The 13,857-nt window shown below is 56.9% G+C and overlaps 1 protein-coding gene and 1 pseudogene across 2 annotated transcripts; both read right to left on the bottom strand.

Annotated features, from left to right (window-relative positions):
* Positions 1-34: 34 nt before the first annotated feature.
* Positions 35-9,751, bottom strand: HMOX2 (heme oxygenase 2). Of its 2 annotated transcripts, XM_058035336.1 has the most exons (7): positions 9,608-9,751; positions 7,117-7,225; positions 4,285-4,386; positions 2,602-2,719; positions 1,842-2,333; positions 848-968; positions 35-770 (listed from the first exon to the last, which is right to left on the bottom strand). In XM_058035336.1, exons 3-7 carry the CDS (start codon positions 4,362-4,364, stop codon positions 646-648), a joined length of 936 nt encoding a protein of 311 aa, XP_057891319.1. In that variant the 5' UTR covers positions 4,365-4,386; positions 7,117-7,225; positions 9,608-9,751; the 3' UTR covers positions 35-645. The 2 variants fall into 2 exon arrangements, with proteins under 2 accessions (XP_057891319.1, XP_057891318.1); XM_058035335.1 differs by lacking the exon at positions 7,117-7,225 and having other exon boundaries at positions 9,608-9,750.
* A 532-nt stretch (positions 9,752-10,283) lies between these two features.
* On the bottom strand, positions 10,284-13,345 carry LOC131090460 (zinc finger protein 436-like; annotated as a pseudogene).
* Positions 13,346-13,857: the final 512 nt, after the last annotated feature.

Raw genomic sequence — 13,857 nt, forward strand, 5'->3', positions numbered from 1 at the left:
TTCTCACAATGATGTGCTTTTAGCTTCCTCCAGCTACAGCATTGCAACTTTTTATTCCAGTCAAGGCTTCAGGAGAAATAACCAACAACCGACCCTCAACCCCAAAGTTGCACAATACAGATCTGTCACCTCCATTCCCCACCATGGTCCTGCCCCCATCCCCAGGGAGCTCCTTCCAACAGGAGTCAGACTTGGTTCCTCAGACATTGCACCCAGCAGGACACTGCTCTGGGCTAACAGCCCCCTGGCACAGCCTCAGCTCCTCAGGGTAGGAAAGCAAGTGCTCCTTGTTTCAAAGGCTGATGACATTCTGCAGATGCAACCCAGGGCAGGAAACCCCCTCCAGACACTGCTTCAGGGATGGAGATGAAAAGCCAAGCATGTGAAGGACAGGACATCTCTAGCCTTAAAAAGCCCAGCCTGGGCAGGGCAGTGCTGCAGTGGAGCCCTCACCCCCTGGCACTGACCAGTGCTGTGCAATGTTCAGCTAAAGAGGTGTTACAGGGCTGTGCAAGGAGGTTGGACAGTCCCACAGGATTCCTGTTTGTTTACTTCCTTACTCCACTCTGCAGCCAACTCACCAGCAGCAAGGGAGGGGTTGGAAAGCAGGCAGGGCACATCTCTGCCCTTGCCCCAGGCAGAGCCTCACAGGATGTACCAGGCTGCAGCTCCTGCTGCCACGGCCATGCAGGCTGCCAGCACCAGCTGCACCAGGGGCTGCCTGGCCAGGCCCACAGCAGCGTGGAAGGGGCAGCTGGGGCCTGCTGTGCCTGCAGGACACAGAAAGCACTGTTAGCACTGTCCCTGTGTGCCACACGCCCCTGGCAGCCCCCTTGGCACCACCTACCCAGTTTGTCTGCATAGTACGGGCACTTGCGGATGTCTCCCTTGCCATCGTGGACTGGCACACCTCCATCCTGGGCTGCTTCTGCCAGCGACCTGCCAACCTTGTCCAGCTCATCAAACACCTGCAAAGGTCACAGTGAGCACGTGAGCAGGCAGAGCCAGGCAGAACAGACCCCTGCAATCATCTGGGGAACAGAACAAGCACCACTCCTGCCTCCCTGTGCCCAGCTGCCTTTCTGGGGTGACACCTGGCACACACCGAGCTCCATGTGAGCTGAGGAAGGCACAGCCCATCCCAAGAGCATTCAGAGCCAGGAGCAAGGCAGCACCACCCTGCTGGGGGTGGGAGTGTGGGCCAACAGGCTCTGCCCTCCCTGCTGCAGAGCCCTGGAGGATCCCAGCTCCTGCAGTGGTCAGGCAGCCCCTCTCACTGCCACGGGATTCCATAAGGATCCAACCACACCTCACCATGTTTCTGGCCAGTTTCAATCACACTGACCTGCTACAAGCACAAGATTAAAACTTCCATCCAGTAGCTAAATCTGTGTTCATCCCCTGGGGCAGGCAGCAGCTCAGTCAGGTTTGATGAGAGGCAAATGCTATGGGAGGAACAGGAAGCTCCAGACATTTCTGACCAAGTCAGACCTGAGACAGGAGATGAATTGTCACCAGGGTGGTGCAGCACACTCAAACTGTTTGAGGCTGTCTTGGCACAAGAGCTCTGCTCCCCTCACTGCCTCACAGCCTGTGGGAAACTTCAAGTCCTATTAATTCTGCCTTAATCAAAGTGCTTGGCTGTGGTGTTGGAGCATGGGAGGAATTCCTGCCTGAAGTTGGAGAAAACGAGTTCAACTAGAACCCCAAACCCTCAAGGAGGGGCTGTGGTGGTCTCAGCCCCAGAGCACTGACTGGCTGAGGGGTGTGACTGAATTAACCTGGGCCAGACCTAAAAGCTGCAGCACCTACACATCCAGATCAAGGGATTTGTTTAATACCTGCATGTTAAATCTGAAGGCTTTGTTGGCCTCTTCCACGATCCTTTCCTTGGTGTTCTTGTCCAAGTCCAGAGCATTCATTCTTGCTCTGTAAAGCTGCTTGAACTGCTGTGCATTGGAAATGTTGTCAAACACGTAGAATTGGATCCCTTCCTCAGTACTGGGCAACTTCAGGGCCCTCTGGGCAACCTTCTTCAGCACCTGGCCACCTGAGAGGTCCCCCATGTAGCGTGTGTAAGCGTGAGCCACCAGCAGCTCTGGCTCATGTTGTCCCACATGATGGATTCTGTCCACATACTGCTGAGTTGCCTCTGAACACTGGATCTTTTCTTTCCAGTCTTCCCCATAAAAATATTTGAGGTCTTTGGCCAAAGCTTCTCTCCGGTGGAGCTCCACGGGGAAATACAGAGGAGCAAAGAGGGGGTTGTCCTTGTTGTGATCCATCTCCTCCTCCAGAGCAGAGTAGGTGAAGTAAAGGGCCACAGTGGCCAGCTATGGACAGAGCACACCTCATGTGAGAAGCTGCTCACTAGATGGGCACAGGTCATCTCATGACTACTCCTGCCTGCATGGAATTGGGGCAAACAAGAGCAAACCTCGGGCCTGGTACAAAACCAGCCTGGAGGGTCTGTACCAGGCAGGCACTGCTTGGAGGAGCCAAGGCTCTGCTCTGCCCACCACCACAGCACCCCAGGGCTCTGCCTTGGAGTCTGCATCAGTCACTGGGAGCATCAGAGATGGGGAGCAGAGCCACACCCACCTTGAAGAGCTCCTTCTGGATGCGGCCCTTGAGGAAGTCCTTGACAAACTGGGTGTTCTCGGCGCGGTCGTGCGACTCCTTGGTGCCCTCCTTCAGCAGCTCCGAGAGGTCCATGGGGCTGCAGGCAAACACAGGGCTCCTGTCACCCCTCAGCCCCACAGAGCCTGGCCCTGCTGTGTCTGGAGGGATCCCCACCATCCCAGTGTGGAGAATGCACAAGGTGGGACCCTCAGGCCACCCCGCGGGCTGAGCTGGCACAGCCCCTGTGCCAACCACAGCTGTGCCAACCACAGCTGCCACCCCAGCAGGGCTGGGGCTTACCAGGGGCTCTGGCCCAGGATGCTGAAGCCACTGCCTGATCCCTGCACCAGGGCTTTTGCTTCTCATTCAAGTGAGCCCAGCACTACACAAGAAAGCCTTGAGCATATAGGGAGCAACTATCATGGCAGACTAAAGGGCATGGGGGCCTTGGTGGTGCCTTCCTGGGAGAAGAAAAAAGGCTCAGGAAGGTCCCCCAGCTTGCCCAACTTGGATATCAACTGTTGGTGAAGAGATGGGAGCTGAATGGCAAAACAGGGCAAAAATACCCTTTAAAAGTTTATTTCTCCTGCATTACACTGTTTTTTCAAGTTTACACAAGGTGTCTTGTTTTAAAAAAGACCCAAAACATTAAAATCTATTATTTAGTCTACAGACACTGCATCTACCTGGACACAGAATGAACTGGGTTGGAAAAGACCTTTGAGATCATCAAGTCCAGCTTTGACCTAACACCTCCTCATCAGCTAAACCCTGGCACTGAGTGCCACATTCAGGCTGTTCTTAAACACACCCAGGGACAGTGACCCCACCACCTCCCAGAGCAGACAATTCCAGTGCCCAGTCACTCTTTCAGTGAGGAATTCTTTCCTGATGTCCACCCTAAACTTGCCCTGGTGCAGCTTTAAGCTGTGTCCTCTCATTCTGTCAGTGGTTGCCTGGGAGAACGGCCCAACCCCTCCAGGTACAGCATCAGGACACTGGTACAGTATCAACACTCACTCAAATCAGGCCAAAGTGCACCTCACAGGTTTTATCACCACTTTGCTAGAGCTAGCACACTCATGTTAGCTCTGAGAGAGGCTTTGAACACTCCAGACCCACCCACTGAGTGTGCCAGCAGAGCCAGCAAACATTCACTTCTCATGAAGCTGAGCCTGTCAAGTCAAAGAAGTCAACCAGCCTGTCTAGATCTTCTAGAAAGCACCCTAGTCACCCCTCCTGTTTTCCAAGTCCAAAGCCTTGGCTTTTAGAACATGTGTGTGAATTTGTTTTTTAAATTAACCTCCTAGAAAATGTCCTTGCCTAGGCCTGAGTATTCTGCAAAGGCAAGAGCTCACCAAAGCAGAGTTCACCTCTGGAGTCAGTTTTCAAAACAAGAAGCCTGCCCAGCAAGCCATGGAAAACTGGCTCCCCTTGGCCAGGAAGACACAAACACAGCTGCCAAATAGTCAGGAGTGTTTCTGAAATGTGACTTTCACAGTCAAGTGTTTGTTGTCAGCCCTGCCAAGTCACTTTCCCATCCCTTTGGCCCTTACAGTGCAGTTTCACCACAGAGATTTCACAGCACATGTATTTGATTTATCCCTTATTGGGGTCCATCACTTCTTTGAGATGAGAAGGATCACTCCTGGAAGAACTCACCTGACAGCATCATCTTCTGTTTCCTCATAGTGCAAAGTGTCCTCCTCTCCCCCCTCTGGGCTCTCCTGGGCTGATGGCATCGTGGTCACTGCTGGGATCAGTCTGAAAGGCAAAACCAGAGAGGGGCTCTCAGGGGAAGCTGCCTCAGCAAAGGGATGGCTGTGAAATGCTCAACAGTCCAACCAGGAGTTCTCTGAGCAGCTCTGCCAGGCAGGGCAGTGAGGAGCAGCCTCTGCCTGTTTCCATCTCCCACCCCAAGGATGTACATTATATTTGCCTGTTCAGTTCAGGTGAACCTCAGCACTGAGATCAGTTCACAAACATTAAACACAGCAGCCTGCACTGCATTTCCCCCTTCAGGATGGCTCCTGGCTGCAGATGAGAGCTCTGTGTTGGCAATCTGCACTGGACTTGTGAGCCTTCCCCTGGTGCTACCAAATATTTCCCCCAATGTCACATGAGCAGAGTTACTGGAAAGGGAAAGGGAAGCAAGCCCCTCTCCTTCACTCAAGAGGGAGAACAAGCATTTCCACAGCACTACAAAGCTTCCTGAAGTAAGCAGTGGTGAATTAGGCCAGATGAGCTCTGAAGCCAGGCAGCTCCCAGGGGAAACAAGAACATTCCCTGTGACAGAATAGAGGAGCTTCCAAAGCAGGGGCAGATTTCACTGCTCTGCCTTTCCTGGGCACTCTCCAAGCAGAGTGAGCTGCAGGCAGCTCCTGCTCCCACTCACACCCTTCCTCCCCTGCCTGGCAGAATTTATTTCAAATCCCATAAGTAACTGGGTTCCTCCTCATCTTCAAAAGGAAATAAAATCTCCTTGGATGTAACAGGATGCACAAGCCTGACCCAGGAGCAGGAACACGACACACCTGGATTACATTGGCTGAGCACAGAAATCCAGGCCCCTCATTTATAAAATGGAGCTGTAATCAGCTTTGTGCAGAGCAACAGCACCAGCAGCTCCCAGGCAGCCTTGGGAGAGGGGAACACTCCCCAAGGGAAGCACCATCCTTGTGCTCCCCACTTCAGCTCAGCTGCACCCATGGATTCACTGCTCAGCCCATGGCTGGCACTGGGAGAGCCAGCAAGCAGCTGCTCAGCACAGCACAAGCACACCAGCTGGAAATTAATTGCCCTCCAGTTCCTCACCCCAGATTTCTAAGCCCTGTTTCACAGCCCTACGTGTCTGACAACATTTCCAACACACAGCAGTTCAAGCAGCTTTACAGAGCAAGAATGAATGCTCTGGGCTTGGACAAGAACACCAAGGAAAGGATTGTGGAAGAGGCCACCAAAGCCTTCAGCCCTGTTTCTCAGTGCCCTTCACACTGCAACCAGGAGCCAGGGCTGAGCCCCATCCTCAGGTGCAGCCCAAGGCTCCCCCAGCTCAGGCACAGCACCAGTGAAGGTTTCTGTGATCACAGAACCCTTTCCTGGGACAGAGCCTTCTCCAGGGGAAGGCTGACCAAGTTTTGGGATGGTTTTGGGATGCCAGGAGCCCAGGGCTGGGACAGAAATCCTTCAGGGTCACAAGGGGTGGCAGCCCTCAGTGCCACCCTGCCCTCCCCTGACACAGCACTGTGCAGCCTCCTCAGCCCAGAGAGCAGCTCAGTGTGAGCTGATCACTCACCAGGCAGCTGAACCCAGGGCCCACCCTCACCCTCACACAGCTTCAGAGTGGGGAATGCCCACTGTGGGCAGGGGAAACAAAGCACAAAGGCAAATGAGCCAGCTGAGCTCAGCCAGGAGCCTGGGCACAGGAGGAACAGTGCATTTGTCACCTGCCAATGTCACCAGCTCTGTGACACCCTGCCTGCTCATGGCAGCCCAGGACCTTCCCAGGAGATGCAGATTCCAAAATGAAACTAGACAAACTAGTTCCAATTTATCTCATATTCCCAGAAAGCCAGAGCCCTGGAGGGGAGGTGTGCTGTCTCCACATGCCTAAAACAGCCACTGCTGAGAGCAGAGCTCCAGAGCACTGGAGCCACGCCCATCCCTTGGGAGAGGCCTGAGGGCTGACAGCAAACCCAGCCCAGAGGAGCACAGCAGCAAACCCAGCCCAGGGGAGCACAGCAGCAAATCCAGCCCAGAGAACACAGCAGCAAACCCAGCCCAGAGGAACACAGCAGCAAACCCAGCCCAGAGGAGCACAGCAGCAAATCCAGCCCAGAGGAACACAGCAGCAAATCCAGCCCAGGGGAACACAGCAGCAAATCCAGCCCAGGGGAGCACAGCAGCAAATCCAGCCCAGAGGAGCACAGCAGCAAACCCAGCCCAGAGAACACAGCAGCAAACCCAGCCCAGAGAACACACCAGGCCAGGCCTCAGTCAGTGTTTAACAGCAGCCATGGCTCAAGGTTCCCCATGGCCAAAGATGGCCCTGGGTTCATCACCTGCTCCCTCACCAGAGCCCCCAGTGTCACAGCCTGAGCTCACTCCTGCTCACACAGGGCACCCAGAGGGGTCTCAGCAGCCTCCAGCCAGCCCTGTCAGTGGTGCTGCAGAAGCACAGCTAATGGGATGGGGAATGGCTGTCCCAGGAGCACAGTCTGCTGCTGGGAGCAGGGGTTACCATGCAAAGAGTCACTGAAAGTGCAATCTCAGACTTGTTTTTGCCCTGGCCTGCTGTGCAGGGCTCAGCCTGACAAGCTCATCTCCATGGCAGTGGTAACAGCAGTCCCTGTAGCCCCAGGTGAGGGCAGAACTCGTGCAGGAAAACGTGGAAGCTGAGATTTCTCCTGATCCAGTCTCCAGCACAGACACATCCCAACAGGACAAGTCAGCACAAAGCCCACCCTGCCCTGTGCTGGGAGGAAGGGCACTCACTTGTGGGATCTCAGCACCTCAGGACTGATGTGCAGTCACCGAGACCACCCTTGGGAGGCTTGGGGGTCCTGGGATGTTGCCAGAAGTGTCTGGTGGCTGGACTTTGATCCTGCACAGGAGACAACACCTGTATGAGGATGGGAGGATTTCACTGGGATAAATGGTGAAGGGATAGGTTAATTAGAGAGTGAAACACAGGGTTTAGGATTTCTGTACAGGGGGGTCTAGAGAAGTAAGATGGAGGAATTGGGGTGTGTCCTGTCCTTCTTCTTCTTCTTCTTGGCCTCCATCTTCTGTGGTGATGGTGGCACTTTGGGATTGGTTCTTACTAAAGGTGCACTGGTCAATAAGGGTGAAAGGTATTGGGGGAAATAGGTAAATATTGTATATGTAGTTTTGGGTATAAAGATAGGTGACCGCCCCGGGGGCTCTCAGTGTGCTCATGGCTGGCTGCTGTGCAGACCTCTGTCGGGCTGAGAGAAAATCTTGTAGATAAAAAACTAATAAACACTGAAGACCGAGAAAAAACCTGAAGCCTCTTCTCGTCCTTTGGAGCGCGGGCTGCCCAAGGCCATCCCGGGCCTTTCCAGGCCATAAAAACAGCCGAGAAACCGACACTCACTGTGCCTCACACCACCACACACTGGGGGTTTTACTCCAAGACTGGCAACTGCAAGCCCCAGACTGTGTCACAGCCCTGGTTCCTCTGAAAGGGGCATGTCCCACAGCCAAGGAGGAGGCTCAGGCAGTGCCACCTCCTCTGCAGAGGCTGCAGTGCCATTGCATTTGCTGCAGGGAGCTCTGCTCATCCAGGAGCTGGCTGATGTTCAGGGCACCTCCCAGAGCCCAGACACAGCCTGGAGCCATCCAACAGCTACCCCTGGGATAGCAGGGCTGGACAGGGGGGAGGAGGTTTGGTACAGGACACCCCAGCATTCCAAACATTCCTTTCCTAAGGACAGTGTTCAAACCCTCTGAGAAAACACCTCCACCTCATCTAGATGAGTACAGCTTGTCCCCACACACATCTCCTGACCAAGCTGCACACCCAGGTGCACAGCTGTTCTTCTCAGGGTAGGAAAACATTTAATCCAAGTAATCCCAAGCCTCTTCAAGGAACAAGACACTGCTGCTGCTGCAGGGAAGGAGCACTGGAAGCCCCAATTTGCTTGGGCACTCGGGGAGAAATTTGGTAACTCCCAGGCAGCACAGAGCTCATATCTGCTGTTTAATTTGCATGCAGCTTCAAGGCATTTCCCCACACACAGAGCTCAGTGTGGTGGGACCTACCATCACTGCAGCAGAAACAAACCTCAGAACCCCAGGCCTAGAGGCTTGAAGAATCATCCCAGAGGTTACCTGGCAATCCCAGCAGGAGAGATTCTCATCTCCATCTCCTGGTGAGGGATTTGGCACTGGCTGCTGCTGGAAATGGAACCTCATTGACTGAATTACCACATTATCTGATCCCAGGTAAACTGAAGATTTCACCTGGACACAGCCTAAATTTAGGCAGCAATTCAAGTCCCAGACACTGCTAGTGTGCCCATACAAACACCACTTCTGTCTTCTAGAACTGCAGCCCAGCACCTCAACACACCAACCAAAGGAAGCTCCTGGTGACCTCAAAGACCTTGTCCAGTTCTGCCCTGTGGCAGAGGCACTTGTGCCAGCCCATCATTATTTTCTCACCCTGGTTATAGAACAGACAAGGGATCAGTCAGGGCTGGATGTGGGCTGAGAAAGAAAACATTGTATCAGACACACACAGTTATAGCAAACAGCCTTTGTTCAGCACAGAGCCAGCCAGTGCCTGCCCTGGCGGTCATGTCGGTCACGTCGGGTGCCAGCTGTGCCCGGAGAGCCAGGCAGGGCCAGTGACGGGCACTTGGGGCTGCTGCGTGCACTGCGGAGCTCTGTGGGTGCTGACCCTTCAGCAGGACAAAGGCCAGAAACGGCAAAGGAGGAATAGCAAGAGTCCTTCGTTCTCCAAGCGCTTCTCTGAGCTCTGCGGGGCCAAGGAAAGCCAAGCGGCCCCAGGGCCACGGGCAGCAGGCAGGGCAGGGCTCGGATCCCCCAGCCCCCGCTCAGGAGCGGCCGTGCAGAGTCACGGCGGGGCTCTGAGGGCCCGGGGCTGGGCAGGCGCCCGCTCGCTCCTGGGGACACACGGCAGGAGCAGGGAGGGCTACGGACGGCCCCGCCCGGGCACACGGTGCGCGGCCGGGAGCTGTGGGCCCGAGCAGCCCGGCCCAGCCCGCGCCAGGGCGGTCACGTCGGCCGCGCCAGCCCCGGCCCCGGCGGGCAGCGGCGCAGAAACACGGCTCTGAGGCGGTCTGGGGGGGCTGCCCGGCCCATCCGCCACCGGGAGCGGGCAGAGCCCAGCCGGGAGGGCCCCAGGGGAGGGGGCCGGACCGGGACGGTGTGAACCCCAGGACAGGGGGCTGGCCCGCGGGCCCGGCCGCGTTGCCATGGGGACGCGCCGCGCACTCACCGCTGCTGCCGCCGCCCTCGGCCCCCGGCACGGACAGACAAAGGCCCCGCGCGGCCGGCCCGGCTTTATGGCCCCGGGGGCTCCGCGCGGCCAATCAGGAGCCGCGCACGGCACGCGCCGGCGATTGGCGAAGGCGGCCGAGGCGTCGCGCGAGAAGCTCCCCCCCCGGAGGCGGGCGGGGCGCGGAGCTGCGCACGCGCAGAAGCCGCCGATGGGTGGGAGCGGGCGGGGAGTCACGTGGTGCCTCTGCTCCCGCCCCCATGCTCACCTGGCCGGCCCCGCCCCTGAAGGGCGGCTGGAGAGCAAATGCGCGCATGCGCAAGTGGTGCCGCGTCCCGGCAACTGGAAAGGGCGGCCGAGAAGGGAACGTGGTGGCAGCGCTGCGGTACCGGCGGCTTAATTGGCGGCTGCAGCAACGGCACCCAGCGAAGCTGCCGTCCCACAGCCCCTGCAGGGCCGCGGGCACACACCGATAGCCAGCGCACGGGGCCCAGGACACCAGGCCTTGGGCTTTGGGCTGCAGCTCCAGCTCCAGCCCCTGGGCTGCGTGAGGGGAGCTCAGCGCCTCTGAACACAGATCAGGAGCTTTTGTTGAGCGAGTGTTGCAGGCTCTAAGATGGTCCGTGTGCTTCAGTGTATTAACTGTCACATGTGGGCACAGAGTCATTTACCTTCCTCTGAAATACACGAAGCACATTCCAGCCTTTTCAAAGCACGTCCTTTCTCTCCCAAGAGCTTTCCCTCCGAACACACCGACTGCCCGTGCCGTGTCCCCACTCCTCTCCAGAGCCCCAGCTCCTCGCACTGGCTCTCCCCCATTTGCACCTCTCTCCTTTAGGAGTCATTCTCATCAAACCAAGAGCCTTCCCCTCCGTGAGCAGGGCAGTCAGCGGAGGGAACGGGAACACCGGGACCGCGGGGATCAGAGCCTGGTGGACGTGCCGGTGCCTCAGGCGCGCGGAGCTCACGGCGAATCCGCTCCCGCAGTCGGTACAGGCGCACGGCCGCTCCCCGCTGTGCACCCGCCGGTGCCGCAGCAGCGCCGACCGCCACAGGAAGCTCTTCCCGCACTCGGTGCACTCGAAGGGGCGCTCCCCGGTGTGGAAGCGGCGGTGCCAGAGCAGGTGGGAGCTCACCGTGAAGCTCTTCCCGCACTCGGAGCACCCGAACGGGCGCTCCCCGGTGTGGAAGTGGCGGTGCGGGCTGAGGGCCGAACTCACGGAGAAGCTCTTCCCGCACTGAGAGCACTTGTACGGCTTCTCCCCGGTGTGTGCTCGCTGAGCTCGGAGCTCTGGCTGAAGCTCTTCCCGCACTCGGCACACCCGAAGGGCTTCTCCCCGCTGTGGGTGACCTGGTGGCGCAGCAGCAGGAGCTGACGCTGAAGCTCTTCCCGCACTCGGAGCACTCGCTGGGTCTCTCCCTCGTGTGCATCCTCTGGTGCCGGGTCAGATGGGAGCGCTGTCGGAAACGCTCCCCACACTCGGTGCATGGGATGGGTTTCTCTCCAGTGTGGATCCTCCGGTGCTGGACGAGGTTGGAACTCACACGAAAGCTCTTGCCGCAGTCCCCACATATCTTCAGCCTCCCCACAGAGGAATTTCTCTGCTGGATGACACCTGGAACTTCTCCCACGCAGCATCACTCGGCTTTGCCTTTTCTCCAGAGATCTCTGAACCCTTCCTGACCTCTGTGGGATGACTGGGTCCTGGGCAGGACTCTGGGAATTGTTCTCCTTAGAAAGACCTGAGAGTGAAACCTCCAGCTTTGCTGGCCCAGGGATGCCTTGGTGGGGATTCTTCTCCTTTTTGCTCACAATGCCATCTTCAGCTGCAATAAAATGAGAATCTAGATAGAAGTCACAGACAGGAAACTTTCAACAGGGGAAATCAAAAGGGATCAAATTCTCAAGATTCACCAGACTGACTCTTACAGAAAGTTCTGATATTTCCCTTCAAACTACACAGTGGGTTTCTCAGTATGTTCACAGGAACAAACCCTGGGAACAGCCCTGTGTGCTCTTACAGAACCTGAATCCACTGAAATTATTGGCATAGTAGAGGTAAAAGTTTAGTGCTTGAATGGGAAAAATGGCTACTCTTCTAGGATGTCTGAAAAAGACATCCTAGAAGAAATTCAGCTTATTAAAAGCTGAATTGAGAGTCATGGAATGTTAATGATTGTCAGGGGAAAACAGAGAATAAAGAGAATGTAATTGTGCCCTTGCAGCTCAAACCCCACAACTTGACTGTGTGCAAGGGGAGGGATGGATCCCCCATTTCAGAGAAATTCCAATAGAGCTGAGGGAGATACAGAGCATGACATGAATAATAAAAGGCAGAGAACAGCTTCTGCATTGGAGATAAAGGGTGCAGCTGACAGGGGTATTGCAGAGGACTGTGAAACCACAAGTGGCCCGTGGGGTGGGTGGGGATCCCTCCTGCACCATCTGCTCTGAGTTAAGAACAACTGACATGAAGTGTGAGCTATTAGAAGGCAGCTTCAAAGCAAACTAAAGAAGGCAGCAACTCAGAAAGCAGCTGAATATGCTGTGGAGCTACTGGCTGCAAGCTGTCACAGATGCTAAAACATGCACAACTTCAGATAGCAAGAAAATACAGAGAGAGCTGTGAGATACTGAGACATTGCATGTCTGCTTCAGTAGTTTCTGAAGTCACAGAGTGCCAGGGCCTGGGAAAGCATCCAGGAACACACCAGGCACTGCCTGTGCCTTCTGTGGGACCCAGCATTGGCTGCTGCCAGGGACCAGAGGGAGGACAGTGGTCCATCCCGTATCACCAATCCTATACATTCTGGTAGGGTCTGGCAATCCTGGAGCAGTTTTTCTCACCGACAGGTTCACAGACATGCTGGGTTAATGGACAGACTCCATGATCTTAGTGAGCTTTCCCCAACCTCAGTGATTGTATGACTGTACCATCCCCTTACCTGCACAAGTGCTGCTCTCGGACTTCTCGGTAGGTGTACAGGTGGGAGAGCCACAGTTCCTCCTTCTGATCCATGTGGGAGATCATCTCCAGCTGCTTTCGGGGCACCTGCTCCGGGGAGAAGACACGGGGTGGGTCAGACGGGACGGGATGTACCGACCGAGCAGGGGTGGCTCTGCGGGATTCACCCGACCGAGCAGGGGATGGACCTGCGGGATTCACCCGACCGAGCAGGGGCTGGACCTGCGGGATTCACCCGACCGAGCAGGGCTGGCTCTGCGGGATTCACCCGAAAGAGCAGGGGCTGGCTCTGCGGGATTCACCCGAAAGAGCAGGGGTGGCTCTGCGGGATTCACCCGACCGAGCAGGGGTGGCTCTGAGGGGGTGCAGCAGAGCCCCGGCACCGCTGCGGACCCGCGGGGCTGGGGGGGAACACGGGGGCGCCCAGGTGAGGGGGGCGGAGGGGCCTGCCGAGGATCCCAGCCTCGCCGGGGTCCGGTCCCAGCCCCACCGGGGGTCTCGGTCCCGCGGCTGTCCCCGATCCAGCCCCGCCGTGTCCCGGTCCCTCACTCGCGCTCGGCTCAGCGCAGCGGCTCCGCGGCCGCTGAGGCGCGGTCACGTGACGGCCAACGGTTGCCAATGGCGGTCCCGCGGACCGTGAGGGCGGCCCGGGGTGGCGGCGGCGGGGCTGAGGTGGTGACAGATCTGAGGTGGTGACGGCGGCGGGGCTGAGGTGGTGACAGATCTGAGGTGGTGACGGCGGTCTCTGCCTCCCTGACGGCTCGGGACCCATCACCTGCAGCCCGCTCCGTCCCGAGCCCTTCCGCCGGGGCGGCCGCGAGTTTCCCTCAGCCCAGCTTCAGGCGGGAAGGGAATAGCCGCCCCGGGAAACACGGAGCCTCCGCTGTAGAGGCTCAGGGAGCAGGACGCGATGGCAGCCAGCGCTTTCTGAGGGAAGGACATTTCCAGAGGACACCAGAGCAGAACTCTGAGATCTGTATCTGGGCTCCATGTCCCTCCAGGACATCGGTGCCTCATCTCTCCAATCTCTCAGGGACTGGAGCCACCCAAGTCTCCGAAGTGTTGTGAAGGGAGCAGTGGGATTGTGCTGATCTTGGGCATGAATCTGAAGTCTTAGCAATCACACATGATTTGGGTTGAAAGGAACCTTAAAACCCATCCCATCTGACCCCATACCATGGACAGGGACACTTTCCACTATCCCAGGTTGCTCCAAGCCCTGTCCAGCCCAGCCTTGAACATGTGCAGGGATTTGGAGTCCACATCTTGCCCGGGTAATCACAG

Source organism: Melospiza georgiana, chromosome 16 (assembly GCF_028018845.1).
Source record: "Melospiza georgiana isolate bMelGeo1 chromosome 16, bMelGeo1.pri, whole genome shotgun sequence".
Classification (NCBI taxonomy): domain Eukaryota; kingdom Metazoa; phylum Chordata; class Aves; order Passeriformes; family Passerellidae; genus Melospiza; species Melospiza georgiana.

Coding starts and splice junctions, on each gene's coding strand:
- HMOX2 (XM_058035336.1), bottom strand. CDS start 4,364: ATGCCATCAGCCCAGGAGAGCCCAGAGGGGGGAGAGGAGGACACTTTG. Junction 2,720..4,284: donor ACAGAAGATGATGCTGTCAG/GTGAGTTCTTCC, acceptor GTTTGCCTGCAG/CCCCATGGACCTCTCGGAGC. Junction 771..847: donor GTACTATGCAGACAAACTGG/GTAGGTGGTGCC, acceptor TGTGTCCTGCAG/GCACAGCAGGCCCCAGCTGC.